Below are 23,863 nucleotides of genomic sequence, written 5' to 3'. Positions count from 1 at the left end.
CATTGATTCCTTAATTGCTCTTTCTGCTGTTTCATTATTGATGTATAGAAATGCAACAGATTTCTGTACATTCATTTTGTATTCTGCAACTTCACTGAATTCATTTATCAGTTCTAGTAGTTTTTTGGTGGAGTCTTTGGGTTTTCTATATGTAGCATCATGTTATCTGCAAATAATGAAAGTGTGACTTCATCCTTGCTCATTTGGATAACTTTTTGTTTCTTTATGTTGTTTGATTGCTGTAGCTGGGACTTCTAGTACTATGGAAAAAAGTGATGAGAATCAACATCCTTGTCTTGTTCCTGACCTTAGGGGAAGTGCTCTCACTTCTTCCCCATTTAGGATGGTATTAGTTGGGGAATTTTGCTATATGGCCATTATTATGTTGAGGTATGTTCCCTCTAAACCTACTTTGTTGAGGGCTTTATCATGAATAGATGTACTTTGTCAAGTACTTTTTCTGCATCTATTGAAATGATCTTATCCTTTTTCTTATTGATGTAGTGTGTCATGTTGATTGATTTGTGAATATTGAACCAACCTTGCAACCCAGGGATAAATCCCACTTGATCATGGTGAATGATTTTATTAATGTATTGTATTCAGTTTGCTAGTATTTTGTTGAAGATTTTTGGATCTATGTTCAACAGACATGTTGGCCTGTAGTTCTCTTTTTTGGTGGGGTCTCTATTTGGTTTTGATATTGGGGTAATGCTGGCCTCATAGAAGGAATTTGGAAGTTTTACTTCCATTTCTATTTTTTAGAATAGTTTGAGGAGACTAGATATTAACTCTTCTTTAAATGTTTGGTGGAATTTGCTTGTGAAGACATCTGGCTCTAGACTTTCATTGGACATTTTTTGATTAATGATTGAATTTCTTTGCTGGTTATCAGTCTGTTCAAACTTTCTGTTTCTTCCTGTTTTAGTTTTGGATAGATTATATGTTTCTAGGAATTTATCCATTTCTTCTAGGTTGTCCAATTTGTTGGCATATGGTTTTTCATAATATTCTCTTATAACTGTTTGTATTTCTGTGGTGTTATTTCCCCTCTCTCTTTTGTAATTTTGAATCCTTTCTCCTTTTTTCCTGCTAAATCTGGCTGAAGATTTATGAATTTTATTGATTTTTTTTTCAAAGAAATGTCTCCTGGTTTCATTGATCTGTTTTATTGTGTGTGTGTGTGTGTGTGTGTGTGTGTGTGTGTGTGTGTGTTTTAAGTTTCTATCTCATTTATTTCTGCTCTAATCTTTATTACTTCCTTCCTTCTGTTCACTTTAGGCTTTGTTGTTCTTTCTCTAGCTTCTTTAGGTGTAAGGTTAGGTTGAGATTTTTCTTGCTTCTTGAGGTAGGCTTGTATTGCCAAAAATTTCTCTCTGTGCTACTTTTGCTGCATCTCAAAGGTTTGAACCATTTTGTTTTCATTTTCATTTGTTTCCATGTACTTTTTTTATTTCTTCTATTATTTACCAGCTGGCTTATTCATTGTTTAGTATCATTTATTTGTGGTCTTTCCAGAGTTTTTCATGTGGTTGGCTTGTAGTTTCATAACATTGTGGTCAGAAAAGATGCATGGTATGACTTCAGTCTTCTTGAATTTGTTGAGGGTTGTTTTGTGGGCTAATATTTGATCTGTTCTGGAGAATGTTCCATGTGCACTTGAATAGAATATATATTCTGCTGTTTTAGGATGGAATATTCTAAATATATCTGTTAAGCCCATCTGGTCCAGTGTGTCATTCAAAGCCTTTGTGTCCTTACTGATTTTCTGTTTAGATGATCTATTGATTTAGGTGTGCTGTTAAGTTCCCCTAATGTTACTGTATTTTATTAATTCCTTTATGTTTTTTATTAACTGTTTCATGTATTTGGGTGCTTTCATGCTGGGTGCGTGATCACTTACAATTGTTATATCTTCTTGTTGGAGTGTACCCTTTATTATTATGTAGTGTCCTTTGTTTCTTGTTACAGTCTTTGTTTCAAAGTCCATTTTGTCTGATATAGTATTGCTGCTCTGGCTTTGATATCCATTTGTGTGATAGATTTTCTCCATCCCCTCACTTTCAATCTGCAGGTATCTTTAGGTCTAAAATGAGTCTCTTATAGTCAGCATATAGATGGGTCTTTTATTTATTTTTAAATTTTTAAATTAATATTTTAGTTTTCAATTTTTTTTTTTGAGAGAGCGAGCATGAATGGGAGAAGGGCAGAGGGAGAGAGAGAGAGAATCTTAACCTCCAGCTCAGTGTGGAGCCCCATGTGGGGCTTAATTTCATGACTGTGAGATCATGACCTGAGTAGAAATAAAGTGTTGGACGCTTAACAACTGAGCCACCCAGGTGCCCCAAGATGGGTCTTTTATTTTTTTATGTATTCTGTCAACCTATGTCTTTTGATTGTAGCATTTAGTCCTTTTACATTCAAAGTAATTATTGATAGATATATATGTACAGCCATTTTATTACTTGTTTTGTGGTTGTTTCTGAGGATTTTCTCTGATCCTTTCTTTCTCCCTTTCATGGTTTGCTTGTTTTCTTTAGTGATATATTTGGATTTCTTTTTCTTTATTCTTTGCATATTTATTAGTGGTTTTTAATTTGTGGCTGCCATTAGGTTTTTATATAACATCTTTTGTATATAGCAGTCTATATTAAGTTTTTTAAAATTTGAACCTATTCTTTACTCCTTTCCACATTTTTGGCATATAGTATCATATTTTACATCCCTTTATTTTGTGAGTTCCTTGAGTGATTTTTTACAAAAATACTCATTTTTTTCTGCTTTTGTTTTTCCTTTCCACTCAGAGTCCCCTTTAGTATTTTTTGCAGGGCTGATTTAATATTCATGAACTCCTTTAGTTTTTGTTTGGGAAACTCTATCTCTCCTTCTATTCTGAGTGATAGTCTTGCTGGAAAGAGCATTCTTGGCTATAGATTTTTCCCCTTCAGCACTTTGAATTTATCATGCCACTTCCTTTTGCTTTTAAAGTTTCTGCTGCAAAATCCCTTGCTAGCCTTGTGGGGCTTCCCTTATATGTTACTGTCTTCTTTTCATGCTTTTAATATTTTTTTACCACTATATTTTGCCATATTAATTACTATACATTTTGGTGTAGATCTGCTTTTGTTGAGTTTGTTGGGGTTCTGTTTGTATCCTGGATCTAGATATCTATTTCCTTGCCCAGATTAAGTAAGTGTTCAGATGTTGTTTCTTGAAATAAAGTCTTTGGCTCATTTTCTCTCTCTTCTTCTTCAGGGACTCCTATAATACAAATGATAATACATTTGATTGAGTCAGTCACTGAGTTCCCTAGGTGTTCTCATTTTGTATAATTCTTTTTTTCTCTCTTTTATTCACCTTGGTTGCTTTCCCTTACTCTGTCTTATAAGTCATTCACTTATTTTTCTGCTTCTTCCAGCCTGCTGTTCATTCCATCAAGCATGTTCCTCATTTTGTTAATTAAGCTCTTTTTCTCTATGTTAATCCTTATCTCTGTGTTAAGGATTTCAGTGATGCCTTCCACTCTTTTCTTAAGCCCAGTCAGTACCTTCATGATCATTAATTTAAGTTCTCTATCAGGCATGTAACTTATATCTGTTTCACTTAGGTCTCTGGCCATGGCCTTGTCCTGTTCTTTCATTTGGGACAGCTTCCTCTGTCTTCTCATTTTGTCTAAGTCTCTGTGCCTGCTTCTTTGTTAGGAAAGTCAGCTGTTTCCTGTTCCTGAGGGTAATTGCTTTATGAAGAAGAAGTCCTATAGGCCCTACCATGTAATGTTCTCTGTTCCCCAGGGTGTGGAACTTCAGGGAGTGTCTCCAATGTGTGCTGTCTCCACTCTACTGTTTAGCCCTGGCCCTTTTATCTTTCAGGCCAGTCCTCTGCAGAGGGTCTCTTTGCCTGTTGTGGGGAGTGTTTGGCCCCTGACCTGAATGTGAACTAGGTGTGTTCTGTTGTGCTTGTGAAATGAGACCTATCATCACCACTGTCAGAACAGAGGCTCTGCAAAACTCCTGGGTCAGGTGAGGCAGTGTGGGTAAGGCTTTGGACTGGTCTTCTGGGGAATGGGGATTGCCACGATGGGACTAAATCAATCATGAATGGGAAGGGCACTTCCACCAAGGCGAGGACAGAGGGCTTGTTGTAAGCAAGTTAGGTAGCCAGTGTCTGCTCTGCACTGGTCCCTGCAGGTGATCCTGTGGTTGTACAAAAGGGTGGGGGAGGGAAATGGCACCTGCCAGTTCCTCTGTGCCTGAAGGGGTCTCTCCATGAACACTGTCTCTCTGGGACATGCTCTGAGATGAACAAATAACCTCCCCACTGTGTGCCCCAGGCACTCTTTGGATCACTATTTCCATGCTGTATGTCAGGGGCTTTCTGCCCTGCCTTCTTTCCAAGAGCAGTCCCATTGCCCCCTGGGCTCTCTCCAAGCCAAGCCCACTGACCTTTAACTTCAGGCTTTAGGCCCCACTGATTGCCAAAAGTCATGAAATTTGTCCTCTCTTACTTTTTAAGCTAATTACTACAGGGATTCATTCCCCCTGTGCATTCCCCTGTCTTTCTGGGTATTCCCAGACACCCGTCTGTCTTTCATCCTTCTCCATGACCTCACTGAGCATGATGTTTCTCTCCCAAACCATGTCTCCACACTTTATACCTTCTTCAATGTAGTCTCTTCAACCTTTACTTGGGGAGTTTGTTCTGACCATCTTCAGGTTGATTTCTGGGGTATTTAGGATGATTTGATAATTACCTAGTTCTATTTGTGGGACAAGGTGACCTTAGGGGTCCTCTTACTCTGCTGCCATCTTCACCTCTTCTTTAATATACTTTGGTCTTTTGGCTGCTCAGCGTGGTTACTTTCCATTACTCTGTCTTCCAGCTAGTTAATCCATTTTTCTGCATCCTGTAATCTTCTGTTGATTCCCTCTAGTGTATTTTTCATTTCAGTTAGTGTATTCTTCAACTACCTTTATATATTTTTGTCTCTTTGTTGAAGTTTTCACTGAGTTTATTTTTCCTTCAAGTCCACTACCTTTATGACCATCACTTTGAACTCTTTATCAACTATATGGCTTATCTGTTTCATTTATCTCTTTTACTGTGCTTTTGTCTTTTTTTTTTTTCATTCGAGATACATGCCTCTGTCTCCTCATTTTGTCTAACTCGCTCTGCTTGTTTCTATGTATTAGGTAGACCAACTCTATCTCCAAGTTTTGAAAGTAGTGGCTTTACGTAGATGGGATCCTGTAGTTCCCTGTAGTTTAATCCCCTCTGGTCACTAGAACCAGGTGCTCCAGGGTTGTCCTCTGTGTGGGCTGTGTATGCCTTCTTGTGGCTGAACCATGACTGATGTGGGAATGCTGTTAGTGGACGTGGCCCTCAGCTCAGCTGGCTGCAATGACGCACTTTACATGCCATGGGCACACTGGTGTATAGATCTTGCTCCATATGTGACCAGTTTAGAGGTTGGGCTGGCAGGTAGGCAGGGTTGGCACTCAGCCTGGGTGTCTGCACTTACTACTAGGACTACTCTGGGTGTGCTGATGAGTAGCGCTTTCTCCCTGGACAGCCAATGAAAGCCTTGGCTGCAGGAGCAGTGGGTGTACTGGTGTGTGGGGTTAGCTACCTCCTACCCCAGGGTAGGAGTCACTTCTGAGAGGTGTCAGTCCCATCCTGGGCCTGCTTGCTGGGTGTGGTGTGGTGGGAGTCACTTTTGAGGACTGCCTGCCAGGGTGGGGTATGCTCTGCTAGTAAGGTAGATGTGACATCCATTGCTAATACTCTAAGTATTGTCTAGTCTGGGAGAGGGCAAGAAAGATGTTACCTGTCAGCACTTTTGTTCTTAGAGAAGTCTCTTGCAGATTGCTGCCTTTCTGGCACTTGTCTTAAAATTAGTCAACAGATCTCTTTCACATGTGTCCGAGGTGCTTTTCAAACTATGTTTGGACAGAGTTATTTGGAATGCTGGGTCTTTAAGGGTGGAAACTTCATTTCCTATCACTCTTAGGGTCTTCTGGAATTAAGAACCACAGATTTTCAATGCCAGGCGTTACGGGGACTTGTTTTCCTAGTGTGAGTCCCTAGGGCAGGGGGTGGTGCCCTGTGTGGGGTCTGATCCCCTCTCTTTTCTATATTTGTGATATCCCTCACTTTTGTGATTGGTTGTGTCAGAGGGTTTGGTGCCTGACTACATTTCTCTCCCTTATTACCCCTTTCAGTGGGGCCTTATCTCTACCCCTAGCTGTGGAAGGACCTGCTCTACCAGTCTTTGGGTTGTTTCAGGGAGAGTTGCAATACATGTAGTTGTTGTCTCATTGTGTCTGTGGGACAGGTTGAGGTCAGGATCCTCCACCATCTTCCCAGTTTACCCCTGGTTGTTTTTTTTCATTTTGTTCAAGGTTCCTTTGCTGTGCTGAAGCTTTTAGTTTGATGGAGCCTCACTTGTTTACTTTTGGTTTTGTTGCTTTTTTGTTTTGGCATAAAATCCAAAAATTCATTTCCAAGACTGATGTCTAGGAGCTTATCCTTTATGTGTTCTTTTAGGAATTTAATATTTTCAGGTCTTGCATTTAAGTCTTTAATTCATTTTGAATTAATTTTTGTGTACAGTGTAAGATAAGGGTCTAGTTTTCCCAGCACCCTTTATTGAAGAAACTGTGTTTTCTCCCTCATATATTCTTGCCTCCCTTGTTGTAAACTAATTGATTATGTGTGCACAGGTTTGGTTCTGGACTCTATTCTGTTGATCTATGTATCTGTTTTTGTGCCAGTATCATACTATTTGATTACGATAGCTTTGTGATATAGTTTGAAATTAGGAAGTGTGTTGTCTCATCTTTGTTGCTCAAAATTGCTTTGGTTATTCAGGGTCTTTTGTGGTTACATAAAAACTTAATGGTTATTCTTTTCCTGTGGAAAATTCCATTGGAATTTAGATAGGGATTGAATTGAATCTTAAAGTTTTCAGTGTATAGGTCTTTAACCTCTTTCGTTAAATTTATTCCTAGGTTTCATATACCTTTTGATGCAGTTGTAAATGGGTTTTGAAATTTCTATTTCTGGTAGTTATAAGTGTATACACTAATAACAGTGTATACACAGCTGATTTTTATATATTTTTGTCTCCTGCAATTTTGCTGAACTTGTGTATCCTAATAGTTTTTTTTTGTGGAATTTTAGGGTTTTCTATATGTAATATCCTGTCAACTGCAACTAGTGACAGCTTTACTTCTATTCCAATTTGAATGCCTTTTTTTTTTTTTTTTGGCTTAATTGCTGTAGCTAGGACTTAAAAGTGGTGAGACTGGGAATCCCTATTTTGTTCTTGATTTTAGGGGAAAAGCTTTTAGCATTTCACCGCTGAGTATGATTTTAGCTGTGGGCTTTTCATATATGGCCTTTATTGTGTTGAGGTACGTTTCCTTTATAACACTCTGAGAGTTTTTATCATGAAGTGATGTTAAATTTTGTCAACTGATTGTTCTGGATTGATTGAGATGATCGTATGGTTTTTACCCTTCATTTTATTAACGCGATACATCACATTGATGGAATTACAGATGTTGAGCCACACTTGCATCCTTGGAATAAATCCTATTTAATTGTGGTGTATGATCTTATGAATGTATTATTGAATTTCATTTGCTAATAATTTGTTTTCTGTAGTGTTCTTGTCAGATTTTGGTGTCAAGGTAATTACTGGCATTATAAAATGAGTTTGGAAGTTTTGCACACGGAGTGGTATTGCTATTTCCTTAAAAGTTTGGTAGAGGGGCGCCGGGGTGGGTTAGTTGGTTAAGTGTCCAACTTCAGCTCAGGTCATGATCTCACGGTTCATGGGTTGAGCCCTGCATCAGACTCTGTGATGACAGCTCAGAGCCTGGAGTGTGCTTCAGATTCTGTGCCTCCTTCTCTCTCTGCCCCTCCCTGCCCCTCTGTCTCTATCCAAAATAAATGAACATTAAAAAAAATTTTTTTTTATGGTAGAATTCACTATTGAACTATTTAGTTCTGGACTTTTTTTGGCAGGTGTTTTGAGTATGGATCACAGATTTAATGTACTTACTAGTAATTTGTTTTTTTCTATTCCTTCATAAATTCATCTTGGTAGGTTGTATGTTTCTAGTAATTTATCCATTTCTTCCCAGTGTCCAATTTTAGTATATAATTGCTCGCAGTAGTCTCTTAAAAACCTTTGTATTTCTGTGGTAACGGTTGTAATATCGCTTTGATTTCTAGCATATTCTGCTTATCTTTTCAGAAAATCACTTCTTAGTTTCACTAATCTTTTTTGTTGCCTTTTTATTCTCTATTTCATTTATTTCTGGTCTGATCTTTAGACTCTGTATTTTTTTCCTTTCCTAGTTTCTGGAGATGTAAAGTTAGGTTGTTTATCTGAGATTTCTTGTTTCTCAGATTTTACTGTATTTCTGTAAGTTTTGGTATGTTGTTGTTTTCAATGTTTATTAATTTTTGAGAGACAGCACGAGCGGAGGGGGGGGGGGGCAGAGAGCGAGGGAGACACAGAATCCAAAGCAGGCTCAGAGCTGTCAACACAGAGCCTGAGGTGGGGCCGAAACTCAGGAACCATGAGATCATGACCTGAGCTGAAGTCTGACTCTTAACCAACTGAGCCACCCAGGGGCCCCTGGTGTTGTGTTTTGGTTTTGATTACTTGTTTGACCTATGGGTCAGGAGTATGTTTAATCTCACATATTTGTGAATTTTCCAATTTTCTTATAATTAATGCTATTTTGGTTTGAAAAGCAGCTTGATATTTGGGTTTCAGTCTTTTAATTTATTAAGATGTATGATGTGATGCCAAATATAGGATTGATCAGGGAGAATGTTCCATGAGCATTTCAGAAGAATGTATGTTCTGTTTCTGCATGAAGTGGTCTATATATATCTGTTAGGTCTATCTGGTTTCACATGTACTTTAAGTAGAATTTTCCTTATTGTTTCCTCTGCATAATCTATTCATTTTTGATGGGGGGGATTGTAAAGTCCCCCATTATTGTATTACTGTGTATTTTGGACTTTAGGTATGTTAATATTTCCTCAGTATATTTAGGTGCTCCTGTATAGGGTAAGTAAATATTTGCAAATGTTATATCCTTTTGATGAATTGATTCCTTTATCTGTGTTTATTACAGCCTTTACCCTAAACTCTATTCTTTCTAATAACAGTGTGGTTACCCCAGATTTGCTTTAATTTCCATTTGCATAGATATCTTTCCATCTTTTCACCCTCAGTCTGTGTGTTCTTAAAGCACAAGTGACTCTTTTGTAGGCACCATATAGATGGGTCATGTATTTTATCCATTAAACCACTCTTTGTCTTTTGATCGGAACATGTGGACCATTATATGTATGAATTGCCATTTTGTTCATTGTTTGCTGGTTGTTTTATAATTTCTCCATTCCTTTCTCTTGCTCTCTTATTTGATTTGATGATATGATTTTCATATATTGTTACCCTTTCACCTTGAAGAACAGTCTTTAATATTGCTTGAAAGGTGGGTCTAGTAGTGATGAACTCTTCTTTTACTTGTCTGGAAGACTCTCTGTTTCAATTCTAAAGGACAGTTTTGCTAGGTAGGGTACTCTTGGTTGGCAGGGTTTTTTTTCTTCTCTTTGTATCTATAGGCGTACCTCTGGGATATTGTGGACTCTGTTCCAGACCACCAAAATAAGGTGAATATTTCAATAAAGCAAGTAAAATGAAGCATTTGGTTTTCTAGCGCATATAAAAGTTATGTTTACATTGTACTGTGGTCTGTTAAGTGCACAGTAGTATTATATCTTAAAAACAATGAGTATACATTAATTGTAAAACACTTTGCTAAAAATGACTAAGCATCATCTTAGCTTTCAGTGAGTAGTAATCATTGATGGCTGCTGACTGATCAGGAGAGTGGCTACAAAAGGTAGAGGTAACTGGCAAAATTCCCTGAAGACAACAATGAAGTTTGCCATAATGATTGACTTCTTTTCATGAAGGATTTCTCTGTAGCATATGATGTTGCTTGATAGTATTTTCCCAGTAGAACTTCCTTTTCAAAATTGGAGTCAGTCCTCTCAAATCCTGCTCTGCTGCTTTCTCAACTAAATTTATGTCGAATTCTAAATCCTTTATTGTCATTTCAGCAATCTTCACAGCATCTTCACCAGGATTAGATTCCATCTCAAAAAGCCACTTTCCTTGCTCACCCATAAGAAGCAACTCCTTATCCAAGTTTTATTATGAGATTGCAGCAATTCAGTCCCATCTTCAGAGTCCACTTCTAATTCTGGTTTTCTTTCTATTTCCATCTCATCTGCAGTTGCTTCCTCCACTGAAGTTTTGAACCCTTAAAATCATCCATGAGGGTAGGAATCGACTTTTTCCAAACTTCTGTTTATGTTGATGTTTTAACCTCTTCCCATGAATCATGAATGTGCTTAATGGGATCTAGAATAGTGAATCCTGGGGCACTTGGATGGCTCAGTTGGTTAAGCATCCAACTTCAGCTCAGGTCATGATCTTGCAGTCTGTGAGTTCAAGCCCTGTTTTGGGCTCTGTGCTGGCATCCCAGAGCCTGGAGCCTGCTTCAGATTCTGTCTCCCTCTCCCTACACCCCTCCCTGACTCATACTCTGTCTCTCAAAAATGAATAAATGTTTAAAAAAAGATCAGAATAATGAATCCTTTCCAGAAGGTTTTCCATTGATTTTACCCAGATTCATTGGAGGAATCACTATCTGTGGCAGCTAAATCTTTATAAAGTGTATTTTTAGCAATTAGATTGAAATATAAAGTGCCTTCTTGAGAGGCACCTGGGTGGTTCAGTTGGCTAAGCATCTGACTCTCGATTTCAGCTCATGTCATGATTTTGCGGTTCATGAGATGGAGCCCCTCATTGGGCTCTGTGCTGTCAACAGCAGAATCCCTGCTTGGGATTCTGTCCCTCTCTGCCCCTTCTTTGCACGCGCTCTCTCTCTCAAATAAGTAAAACTTTCAAAAAAATCATTGTCAATGAGCAATAGTATTTTTAAAGACATTGTTCTTTGAGAGCAGGTCTCAACACTGGGCTTAAAATATTCAGTAAACCATGTAAATAAATGTGTGTTCACCCTGCTTTTTAGTTCTATTTATAAAACACAGTAGGTGTAGCATAATGCCTGAGGTCCCTAAGATTTTCAGAATGGTAAATAAGCATTGGCTTCAACTTAAGGTCACCAGCTTCATTAGTCTTTAGCAAAACAATCAGTCCTTTGAAGTTTTGAAGCCAGGTATTAACTTCTTCTCCTTAGCTATGAAAGTCCTAGATGGCACCTTCTTCCAATAGAGTGCTGTTTCATCTACATTGAAAATCTTTTATGTGGCCGCCTTCATTAATTATTTTAGGTAGATATTCTGGATAACTTGCTGCAGCTTCTACATCCGAACTTGCTGCTTCACCTTGTGCTTTGATGTTATGGAGATAGTGTCTTCCTTAAACCTCAAGAACCAACCTCTGCCAGCTTCACACTTTTCTTCTGTAGCTTCCTCACCTCTCTCAGCCTTCAAAGAATTAAAGAGAGTTAGGACCTTTCTGTGATCTTATAGCTGGTTTGATGGTCTCTGCAGACCACTAAAACTTTCTCCTCATCAGCCATAAGGCTGTTTAGCTTTCTTATCATTTGTGTATCCACTGGATTAGCACCTTTAATTTCCTTCAAGAAATTTTACTTTGCATTCACAACTCAGTTAACTGGTGTAAGAGGTTTGGCTTGAGGCTTGTCTCAGATTTTGCCACTCCTTCCTCACTAAGCTTAATTATGTCTAGCTTTTGATATAAACTGAGAGATATGTTTACATATCTCTTGAACACTTAGAGGCCACTGTAGGATTATAAATTGGCCTAATTTCTAGGGAGGCCCAAAGTGAGGGAAAGAGAATGGGAATGGCTAGTTAGTGGAACAGTCAGAACACACAAAGTTCACCTTCTTATGTGGTTGATGGCACCCCAGAACAAGAGTAACATCAGAGATCATTGATCACCATGGCATATAATAATGAAAAAGTTTAAAGTATTTCAAGAATTACCAAAATGTGACACAGAGAACACAAAGTGAACAAATGTTGGGAAAATGGCACCAATAGACTTATACAACAAATTGCCACAAATCTTCAACTGGTAGAAAATGCAGTATTTGTAAAGCACAGCAAATATACCATGAAAGTTTCTATGGGCTTGCAAAACTTCTGCTGAAAATCTGCTGATAGTCCTATGTTTGGGGGGAGTCCATTATACATAGTAATTTTTTTGTTATTTTTGCTGTTTTTAAGATTTCCTCCTTGTCTTTAAATTTGATGCTTTAATTTTAATGTATCTCAGTGCTAATCTCTTTGGGTTCATCTTATTTAATATTCTGTGCTTCCTGCAGTTGCACACCTGTTGCCTTCCCAAAGGTTAGGGAAGCTTTCAGCCATTATTCTTTAAGTACGTTCTCTGCCTCTTTCTCTCTTCCTCTTTTGGACCCCATAATGTGAATGTTGGTCTGCTTGATGTTGTCCCGTAAGTCCCTTAAGCTATTTTCACTCTTTTTCAATCTCTTCTCTTTCTGCTGTTCTAACTGGATAAGTTCCACTGACCTTTGAGTGCATGGATCCTTTTCCTGTTTCTTCAAGTCTGCTGTTTAACTCCTCTGTAGTATTTTTCTGTTCAGGTGTTGTATTCTTCAGCTCTGTCACTTCCATTAAGTACTTTCTTATATTTTCTTTTTGTTGAAATTCTCACCTGGTTCATGCATTATTCTCGGGAACTCTGTGGACATCTTTTATCACTGTTCTTTGAACTTACTGTCAGGTAAATCACTTACCCTCATTAAGGTCTTTTTCTGGGGTTTTATCTTGTTCTTTTGTTTGGAACATATTACTCCGTTTCTTCATTTGATCTCTGTACTGGTTTCTATGCATTAGATAAAATAACCAAGTCTCCCAGTCTTAAAGGAATGGCCTCATGTTGGAGATAAACCATATTATTCTCCTCTGGCTTAGCTCTTGATTGTCTGTCAGCATTTGTGATTGTCCGTCAGCATTTGTGATTGTCCAAGCAGCTTACTTTATTCTTAGTAGCTCCCAGTTGTGGAGGCTATGCCAAGACCTTTTAGTGTTTCAAAGGGGCAGATCTCAGTCAGCATCTGGATTCATGCCAAATTGGAAGCCAGACCTTCCGGTATCAACTTTTAAAGTTTATAGATACATTTCTTTCAGGGGAGAGATGGGCATTTTTGTCTGCTCACTCTGTGCTGAGTTCTGTGGTGATAGACAGTTAAGAAGTGTTTCTTTGGTTGTTGTGGTCATGATGAACCCCTGAACATATGCCATGCTCTCAAGGGACATGTCCTGTGTGTCAGACACAAAAGCCAGGGTGCCAGATGTGTACACCAACTCCTTTCTTGGGGACGCTGGTGATGGAGGGAGAACGTGAAGATGACTCCCACTGGCCTCCACTCTCTTGGGAGAGTCTTATCAGTAGGCATTTTGTTGTGTGTGAAATTAGAAGCCTGCTTATTAGGTCAAAACTTTGAGATAAACAAATATGCCTCTTACACAGAAGGATTGGGTGCTTTTCAATCTGCTGCCTCTGTACTAGGCCCTGGAGGGTGGTAGCCATTAGGCCTTTAAGAATGGTTTTAGTTTTGTATAGCCTGTGAGTATCATGGACACAAGCCCTGGTGTCTTCCAAAGCTACCTGTTGCAGGGGCTCATCTCTCAGGTACACATCTTAAAAGTTAGAGTGCCAGATAGGGGGTTCAAACACTCTGCTCCTCAAGGAGAAGCTCAGAGCTGTGAGTTCCCTCCCAATTGTGGGGGCGGCACTAGGGTTGGGGTTGATGACAAGTGTGTCAGCCTCTTGTACATATTTCCATGTGGGATCTTTGCTTGTTTCTATAATATGCCGGAGTCACTCAACTAGTTTGTGGATGTCTTTCAGAGGAAAGTGTTCTTTAGGTGGCTGTATCTTCGGTGTGTCCATGGGAGGAGAGGAGTTCAGGATCCTCTTATGTCACTGTCTTGAACTGGTGCCCTGTCTCTTGGTTTTTTTCATAACCATTCTAATAGGTAGGCGGTGATGTCTGATTGTGGTTTGTATTTTCGTTTCTCTAATGATTCGTGCTGTCTAGCACCTTTTCATATACCTATCAGCCCTACTTAGGTACTCTTAGAGAAATATCTTGAGGTCCTCTGAGTGAGAGAGGCTGGAACTGTCTCATGGATCACGGCAGGGTCCCTAGGTAAGAAAGAGGTCTCTCTGCCTCTTACCTGATACATGGGGTCGCCAATGCTTCGCCTGGGTCCTTTGGCATATTATGTTGGATCCCATAGCTCTCTCAAAGGCACTATTGCTTAGGGATGATGGTCAATTTTTGTTGTGGGATGAGGGGACAAAAATGAGAGATGTCTTCAGACAGTATTATTTGTTTTTGTATATATGTTTGTACATGAGGGAGTATTTTTTTCATTTTTTTAATGTTTAGTTATTATTGAGAGACAGACACAGAATCCGAAGTAGGCTCCAGGCTCTGAGCTGTCAGCACAGAGCCCGACACAGGGCTCCAACCCACAAACCACAAGATCATGACCTGAGCTGAAGTCAGTTGCCCAAATGAGCCACCCAGGTGCCCCCAGGGGGGAGTATTTTTTTAAATAAAATTTGTTGTCAGGTTAGCTAACATATAGTGTGCTCTTGGTTTTGGGGGTGGAGTCCCCCATCACTTACATACAACACCAAGTGCTCATCCCAACAAACACCCCCCTGCTCAATGCCCATCACCCATTTTCCCCTCTCCTCCTCACCCCCATCAACCCTCGGTGTATTCTATTTAAGAGTCTCTTATGGGGGAGTATTTCTATGAGATGAAGTTCCAAAATGACTAGGTCACACGCTACATGCAGTTTTCATTTTGGTACATATAGCCAAATCACTTTTTCTAGAGTTTTATACTCACAGTACAGAAATGCCTATTCCTGCAAACACTAACTTTTTGATTTTACCAATCTGAAAAAGAGCAATTCATTATAGCTCTAATTTGCATGAATCTTATTTATATTCTTTGTGTATTTTAAAGATTTTATTTTTTAAAGTAATCTCTACATCTACATGGGGCTTGAACCCACGATCCCAAGATCAAGAGTCACATGCTCTACCGCCTGAGCCAACCAGGTGCCCCACTTTTTGTATTTTTCTGTCTGGGGTTTTGATCTTTAACTTGTTGATTTACTACAGCTCTTTTTTGATTGGAGTAACAAAATTTAGAATATCTTTTCTGTTAAAAAAAAAAAAAAAAGAACCAGGGTGGCTTAGGTAAGAAACAAAAACTCAGTTTTACACCTAGGTGGCTCAGTTGGTTAAGCTTCTGACTTCTGCTCAGGTCATGATCTCACGGTTAGTGAGTTTGAGCCCCGTGTCGGGCTCTGTGCTGACAGCTTGGAGCCTGGAGCCTGGAGCCTGCTTCAGATTCTGGGTCTCCCTCTCTCTCTACCCCTCCCTCACTCGTGCTCTGTTTCTTTCTTTCTCATGGTCTCTGCCATGACCAGAACAATTTCCAGAGTGGGGGTATCTGATGCTTACTGTACACAACACCCATTCAGTAGAAATGCCCTGAAAGCCCTCTATGGACGATCCTCAAACATTGACTTGACTGGAAAATGTTTTAAATCCAGGTTAGAATTGAATAGACAAAGTTGCTGAATCAGCACAAAAAGCGAAAGATCACAAGCCCCCTCAGGAAATCAATAGTATACACGTTGGTAAGCATTTAAAAAGACAAAACCGCCCTTGTGCTTAAAAATTAAATTGTTGAAGGTACCCAAAAACAGAAAGCAAAAGAGGGGCTTTATATTTGCCATGAGGTTCACAGGGTGAGATGGAGAAGGGGCCTTGAAGGTAGTCCTCATCCTGGGGTTGGGGCTGTTGGCTAGGTCAGGGTCTGTGTTGTTGGGTACTTGGCAGCACCCAGGAAAATTGCCCTGGGGAGGTTATAATGAAACTCACCTGCCTCTCCCATGGCCTTTGCTTTCCCAGCTCATGTGTTCATCAGTGCAGAAGGCCCTGTTTGAGGAGGAGGACCATGTCAAGAAACTGCAGCAGAAGGTGGCCACCCTTGAGAAGCGGAACAAGCAGCTTCGGGATCGGGTGAAGAAGGTCAAGAGGTCGCTGAGGCAGGCCCGGAAGAATGGGCGCCACCTGGAGCTAGTGAACCAGAAGCTCAGTGAGAAGTTAGCGGCTGCAGCAGGTGCCGTCCCACACATTAATGCCCTGGGGCAGGAGCCACCCGCTGCCACCTACCTGCGGGGGTAGCAGAGACTGAGCAGTGGCCTTGCCTGGCCCTGCTGGAGCATGCTGCCTCTTACCAGGGAATGTGAAGGGATAGCAGGTTTGTCTGTGCACTCTTGTAGATGAATTCTAAATATGAATTTGGTCGAGTGTCGTTGCTTAAAGGGGCAAGTCTTGCTTATTTCCTTGGCTGCTGGGCTCCCTTCCCTCCCTGTCTTGCTCCCAGGCCTGGTGCTTGCCAGTCCAGAGCCAGGAAGATCCTGGAGTGTCACGTGCTTGCCTAGGGCTTGTCCACCCTGGAAAGTGTACTTACTGTGGAAAGAACATTTTAGAATCTCTAGCGGCACAAGAACCCAGGGGTTCAGCCTTATTTCAGAGGAGAAGCAGTATGATCTCAGCTCAGAGCTCCAGGACCACCATTAGTTCTGAGGAGGGATCTATAGCAAATCATGGAACCTTCTGATGTCTTATTTGCTACATTTTTGGAAGGAGGATGGCAGTCTTGCAAAGCACCCAAGTATACCTGTAAATAAACCTGTGCATGGTGTCCCTACCCCTGCCAGCATTTCCTCACAGCTGAAGCATTGTAAGACTTCATATGAGGTCCTAACAGGTAGCATACTGAGTTGCGGCAGGGGGTAGGGGTGGGGAGCAGGTAATCGAGTAATATGAATTATACCTGATTTCTAACACCAGTTACCCAGAGCTAAAGAGAACATCTATGGGTCAATCTAAAGGGGAATTGCCTTTATGGACTGGCCATGTTTTAGCAAACCATGTTCCTGAGCTGGAAGAGTCTGACCACTAATATGGCTTGCTCATTAACTCCATCTAGCTGCTCTGATTTTGAGGGGAGTTGACCCAGTACACTATTAACTTCCATTCTGCAAAGACACCTCCTTACCTAATGGAGTCAAGTTTCCCATCCAGGCAGTTCTACAGAGTCTTGCCGCAAGCATTTTCACAGCAAACATTTTTGCCACGTAACACATTAGCTGTAAGGTAACGTTGCTGTCAGAGGTGAAATAACTAGTTGATAGTTAGGTTTAATTTCTCCACTGACAGAGTTCCCATTTTTATATTGCATGAATCTTAGGCCTCCTAATGGGCTATACAGTGACCAGTACACATGGTGGCCTTAAAATGGTGCATGATAACTACATATATGGACTTGATAGAAAATACAGCAACAAAGCTAAATAGAAGTGTGAAATAAGACTGTAAGGTCAGATTGCATACCATACTGTCATGCAAAATGGTAATTCATGAGTTGAAATAACTCGGCTAGAAAAGCATTACAACATCTATCTAGAAGGCCTTCATCGTACGATACAAAGCTTAGTTACAAATGTGCATCCTAGTATTTGGAAAACTAATACCTCTCAATGTAACATGAAAAAATTATTTCTTATGTCCTTTTTAAGGCTCCTCTTTTATTTTTTGTTAGTTTATCTTTTATGGCCACATTGCCTTCTGGCCAATGTGTTATGCAGTGAAAATGCTTGTGGCAGAGATGCCTACAGTGAAAATACCGGACATGGTTCCAGGCATTCCAAGCACTTTCCACCTCCCTGGACTGTCCAATCCTGGGAGCAATGTTTTCACATGAGTCCACATGTCAGTGCATCCAGTTTTGTACATAGTCAGAACTCTTCACCCTCTTTGGAAAGACAGCTTCAAAGACAGTGCAAGTAAAAAGGGTATCCACTAGGTCTAACATCTGAGCCCTTACTTTAGTAGCATTTGATCTAGTCCCGGTTGTGTTACTCAGAAGGTAGCTGAGTGGCCGTCTTGTGATTGTCTTCTGATGGACCTCCAAATCTACAAGTCTCCTTTCTGTGCTGTTCCAGATGGAACCTGCAGGTTACTCATCAGGAAATCTCCCCCTAGACCACCCCAGACACTTCAGTGCTTGATGATGTTGTCCTTTCCATTAGAAATGCAATTATACTGTCAGATCTCCCTTCCACTGCTTGTAGGAAAACCAAGTTTTTGCTCTGGCAGCTGGTTGGGAGGATGGACTTGTGCCACTTGAGGGGCAAGCTGATGCTCAAGGGGAGAAGTCTACACCCTGGACTGGATGGAATGGCAGCTTTTGCTTCATTTCCAAGCTTCTGCTGCTCCTTTATAGCTGTATTCTTCATAGCATGATACAATGGTTAATTCTTCCTGGGGCCATTTCATTAAAGCACTTTTGCTTCCACCCAAGGGAATGACAAGCCTAAGGGTGATTTACAGCTAGTGTTTTGAGAACTGTGGAACTGGATCCCTACAGATGCATTATGTTCTACCTTTTTAATAAATATGAGCAGTATTTCAGCCACAACGGTAAGGCGATGTGTGTTTCTTGTGGGTCAGGGAGATTTTGGTATTTCCAGCTTTGGCCTGGAGAAGTACTTTAGATCCTTTTGGGGAAGCATCTATGAGTAACACCTGGGGCACATAGGAGACTGAGCTCAAATCGCCTTTGATGCTCTCCTGGGAATATGGCCTGCCCCCCCCCCCCCTTCCCCAGGGTTCCCTTCTCTCAACACACCTGCAGAAAAGCAGTGGTATCCAGGTCTGCTCCTCCTAGGGGACAAGTAGCTTCATTAATCAATGTTTGCAAAAATACATTTGAATCTCTTGCCAAAGGGAACTCCCCAGTTATCTGCTGCCTTGTCATCCTACTGTGGCCCTTGCAACTGTTTATTGTACTAGTAGAAATTTTTTATGCACTAAGGATCCAAGAATTGCTCCAAAATGTATAGGCTTAACCAACCTGTTGTAGCTTTCTCTCTGAGATGCAGACCACTGTTTAGTTCTACTTTGGAAAAGTCAATAGGCCTCCTCAAACCCCAAAGTCACAAAATAAATGAGAGGCAGACACAATCTAGAATATTTCAACTATAGACCCAGGAGTTACAGCTGCAACATGTGAACCACAGCTAGTGTGGGGTGGATCCTTAGGTCTCCAAAGTTTGTTTGTGAATGCCCTTGTTGGACTCCAGACCACTGTTTCTACTGATACTGCTTTTTTTTTTTTATACACCAGGCTATGTCACCCTTTTCCTGGTAAGAGAAACAACAGAGAATGTCCCTTCTGTGGTGCAAGGTCCCATCTCCCTTAGGGGAGAGAGAACACAAACTCAGATCACAATGACTTTGAATCAAATTGTTCATTCAGCAACAGTCCATGTTCTAAAATGGTGTAAAAAATCAAGTACTCAGAGTATTCAGCTTTTTTACCTATATTATCTCATTTACTAGCTCTAATAATTTTATAAAATAGTGATCCTGTTGCTCATTCTTAAGAATCTGGACTTTCAAGAGATTAAGTGAATTGCACAGTGACCACTGTCAGTATAGGTAGCCAATCAAGGATTCAACTCCATCTTGATTTCACTATTATCCTGATTTTATAGGTTAGCAAGTATAAACACTACTACCTCAAAGGCTGTTCAGAAGATTGAATAAAAATTTTCATTTAAATGCTTAGCTTGGCTCCTGACACACTGCAAGCACTCAATAGACACCACAAGAATAATTTTTGTTTCTAATATTCACCACAAAGGCCCGACCAATGCATGTCAGAAATAAGAGCACATTTGGTGGGATTCTATATTAAATTCTACCCTCCTTTCCATTCACCATACACCATCGCCAGTTCTTTTTCATGTTCCTTTCTGAGCCACCTCCCTTTTTCTCACAATCAGAAGCTGTTCCTCCAAATTTGCCAAGAAAACACAGCACATCAGCAATGTGTTTCCCCAATTTCTTTGAATATCACTCACACCGTGTAGTTCTGCCATCCTTCTCTCCTCCCTTTCACCCCAAAGGAAGGCACATCCCTATTGACCACATCCAGTGTCAAGCCCATTTCTGTTATCTTGATTTCATATTTCTCCTCTCAAAACCCAGCTCCCCCCTCCAATGTTTTCTTTTTATTGTAAATACTTCCCTCATTGGGGACTCCTCCTATTATCAAGCGATGCTCAATTCTCCCCAGCCTAAGGGGATAAAAACCCTCAGAAACAGTTTAGAAAATATAGAGGCAACTTTAAAGATGGCAACATGGAAGGCTCCTGAACTCCCCTCCTCCCACAGACACACTGAATGAACAGTGACACATGGAACAATTCCATCTGAAAGAAACCGTTAAATTAGCTGAGCAAGTCTTACACACTGGAGGAACTAAATGCATCCATATCAAAGTGAGTAGAAAAGGTTTAGGCACACTCTTACCATAAGTGGTGCCTACACACTGCACAGTGCCATACAATCGGGAGAGAATCTCCGAATACCAGCTTTTCTTTGAGAGAAGACTTTGGATGCCACATCTACAACCCCAACTTCTAAGACTCCCATCTGAGGGACAAGCCCTCAAAACACATAGCTCTGAAAGCCAACGGGATTTGTGTCCACAAGCCCTACAAGGCTATAGCAAACAAAGGCAGTTACTATTGGGCACAGGTACACTCAACTCCAGCTGTCACATCAAAATCAGCACAGAGGGAGCAGGAAAAGAATACCTACTAGTCTTTTCCTGAATGGGGTCTATTTTGCTACTTTAAAAATTGCTTCCCAGAGGAGGAGGTTCAAGATGGTAGTATAGAAAAAGATCCTGTTCTGATATCCTTCCACTGACACAATAAGTCCACAACTACATATGGAAGAATGTCCTCTGAAGGGGTCTGAGAAACTGGTTGAACAGAACCTCCACAGCAAGGGACAGCACTGAGGTAGAAGAGGCAGACAGATGGTCTCACCAAGGTCGGGGGGAGGGGACACACCCCAGGCTTGGAGTTCCATGGTTGGGAAGAATCTCAAAGGTACAGAACTTTTCCTTGAGGAACAAAAAATTCAAGCTCTACCTTATGCACCTTAGCCCTTAGGTCTCATACAGGAGGGATGAGACCCCAAAACACATGGCTTTGAAAATGAATGGGGAATACGTCCAGGAAAACTACAGAACTGTAGGGAAAGGAAAAGCCACTTTTAAAGGGCCTGTGCACACATTCAACCCAGAAACCAGGGCAGAAACACTAGATCAAAGAGTATGTAGACCATAGGTAGAGGAGAGTCACTAACCTTCAAATGGCTGCCAGAGACACAAGAGGGAGCAGGACCTAACACCAGGGACTGAGATATTGACAGCAATCATCTTTGCTAATTCTGCCATCCTGATCCCAGTGCTGGTGGTCACCATTTAGGAGTCCTTTCCCTAGACTGTTAATGCCAGGAAGCATGCCCTGCTGAGAACCCCACACACCCAAGCACCTCGGCTGGGCCTCAGGGTCAACAGGTTGACAGCTCCCTCCACCAAAGTTCCAAAAGTAGCTACAGTTGAGGGCCATCCCCACCCAAAAATGTGCCACAACAGATGCAATCAGGCATGACAGCCACCTGGGCCTGGGATTACCCCACCCCACCAGTGATTCTGAAGTAGTTGCAGCCCCACAACAGGAGAGTACATGCAGCACACACAGGAAACACCCCTACATTGCCTGGCTCTAGTAGCCAGGGGATATTGTGCTTCTGGGTCCCACAGGACATCTACACTAGGTGACTCCTTCAAGGGGGAGACTAGCTGAACTACCTAATAAATAGAAACAGAGATTCAGGCAAAATGAGGAAATAAGAAAATATCCCAAATGAAATAACAAGATAGAACCTCAGAAAAGAACTAAATGAGACAGAGATCAGCAATCTACCTGATAAAGACTTCAAAGTAAGGGTCATTAAGCTACTTCCTGTATTTAGAAGAATGGATGAACACAGTAAAAATTTCAACAAAGAGAAAAAAGAGTACCAATCATGGGAATGCAAACTGGTGCAGCAACTCTGGAAAAACAGTCTGGAGTTTCCTCAAAAAGTTAAAAATAGGACTACCCTGTGATCTAGCAACTGCACCACTAGGTATTTATTCAAATGATACAAAAATACTAATTTGTAGGGATACACCCTAGTATTTAGAGCAACATTATCTACAATAGCCAAATTATGGAAAGAACACAAATGTCCATCAACTAATGGATAAAGAAGATGTAGTGTGTTGGGGGGTGGGGTATTTGTATATATGTGGGGGATATATATATATATATATATATATAGTATATATACTTGTGTATATATATATGGTGTGTGTGGATACACACACACATACAGAGGAATATTACCAAACCATAAAAGATGAAATACATTTGCAATGTTGTGGATGGAGCTAAAGAATATTATGCTAAATGAAATATGTCACAGAAAGACAAATACCATATGCTTTCACTCATATGGGGAATTTAAGAAGCAAAACAAACTTCTCAAAAAAAAAAACAGACCCAAGTAGATAAAATCACAAATGAAAATGGAATTATTACAACCAATCCCTCAGAAATACAAGCAATTATCAGGGAATACTATGAAAAATTATATGCCAACAAAATGGACAACCTGGAAGAAATGGAAAAATTCCTAAACTCCCACATGCTTCCAAAACTCAAACAGGAAGAAATAGAAAATTTGAACAGACCCATAACTAGTGAAGAACTTGAATCAGTTATCAAAAATTACCCAACAAATAAGAGTCCTAGACCAGGTGGCTTCCCTGGGGAATTCTACCAGACAGTTAAAGCAGAGGTAATACGTACCCTCTCAAGCTGTTCCAAAAAATAGAAAGGGAAGGAAAACTTCCAGACTCATTCTATGAAGCCAGCATGACTTTGATTCCCAAACCAGACAGAGACCCAGCAAAAAAACGGAACTACAGACCAATATCCCTGATGAATATGGATGCAAAAATTCTCAACAAGATACTAGCAAATCAAATTCAACAGAATATAAAAAGAATTATTCACCATGATCAAGTGGGATTCATTCCTGGGCTGCTGGGCTAGTTCAACATTCGCAAATCAATGTGATACATCACATTAATAAAAGAAAAGATACCATATGTTTTCACTCATATGTGGATCCTGAGAAACTCAACAGAAGACCAGGGGGGAGGGGAATTGGGGGGGGGGGGAAACAAAGCTACAGAGAGGGAGGGAGGCAAATCATAAGAGACAAATACTGAGAACAAACTGAGGGTTGAAGGGGGTGGGGGAGAGGGGAAAGTGGGTGATGGGCATTGAAGAAGGCACCTGTTGGGATGAACACTGGGTGTTGTATGGAAACCAATTTGACAATAAATTACATTAGAAAAAAGAACCATATGATCCTGTCAATTGATGCAGAAAAAACATTTGACCAAATACAGCATCCTTTCTTAATAAAAACCCTCGAGAAAGTCAGGATAGAAGGAACATACTTAAACATCATAAAAGCCATTTATGAAAAGCCCATAGCTAATACCATCCTCAATGGGGAAAAACTGAGAGCTTTCCCCCTGAGATCAGGAACACAACATGGAGTCCACTCTCACCGTTGTTGTTTAATATAGTGTTGGAAATCCTGGCATCAGCAATCAGACAACAAAAGGAAACCAAAGGATCAAAATTGGCAAGGATGAAGTCAAGCTTTCATTTTTTGCAGACGACATGATACTCTACATGGAAAGCCCGGCAGTCTCCACCAAAAGTCTGC

At 40.5% G+C, this 23,863-nt stretch overlaps 1 protein-coding gene across 4 annotated transcripts in view; it reads left to right on the top strand.

The window, feature by feature from the left end:
- The window catches only part of CCDC3 (coiled-coil domain containing 3), a 153,434-nt gene extending 134,802 nt beyond the window's left edge, over nt 1-18,632 (top strand). For all 4 annotated transcript variants that reach the window (XM_047867734.1, XM_047867733.1, XM_047867731.1 and 1 more), the window contains one exon: nt 16,055-18,632. In XM_047867734.1, the coding sequence (XP_047723690.1) occupies nt 16,055-16,330 (276 nt within the window). In that variant the 3' untranslated portion in view covers nt 16,331-18,632. The remainder of the gene's footprint in view (nt 1-16,054) is intronic.
- Nucleotides 18,633-23,863: the final 5,231 nt, after the last annotated feature.

This window comes from Prionailurus viverrinus, chromosome B4 (assembly GCF_022837055.1).
Source record: "Prionailurus viverrinus isolate Anna chromosome B4, UM_Priviv_1.0, whole genome shotgun sequence".
NCBI classification, from domain to species: Eukaryota; Metazoa; Chordata; class Mammalia; order Carnivora; family Felidae; genus Prionailurus; species Prionailurus viverrinus.
The sequence above is the reverse complement of the archived record's forward strand: the minus strand, read 5'-3'. Positions and strand labels throughout refer to the sequence as shown.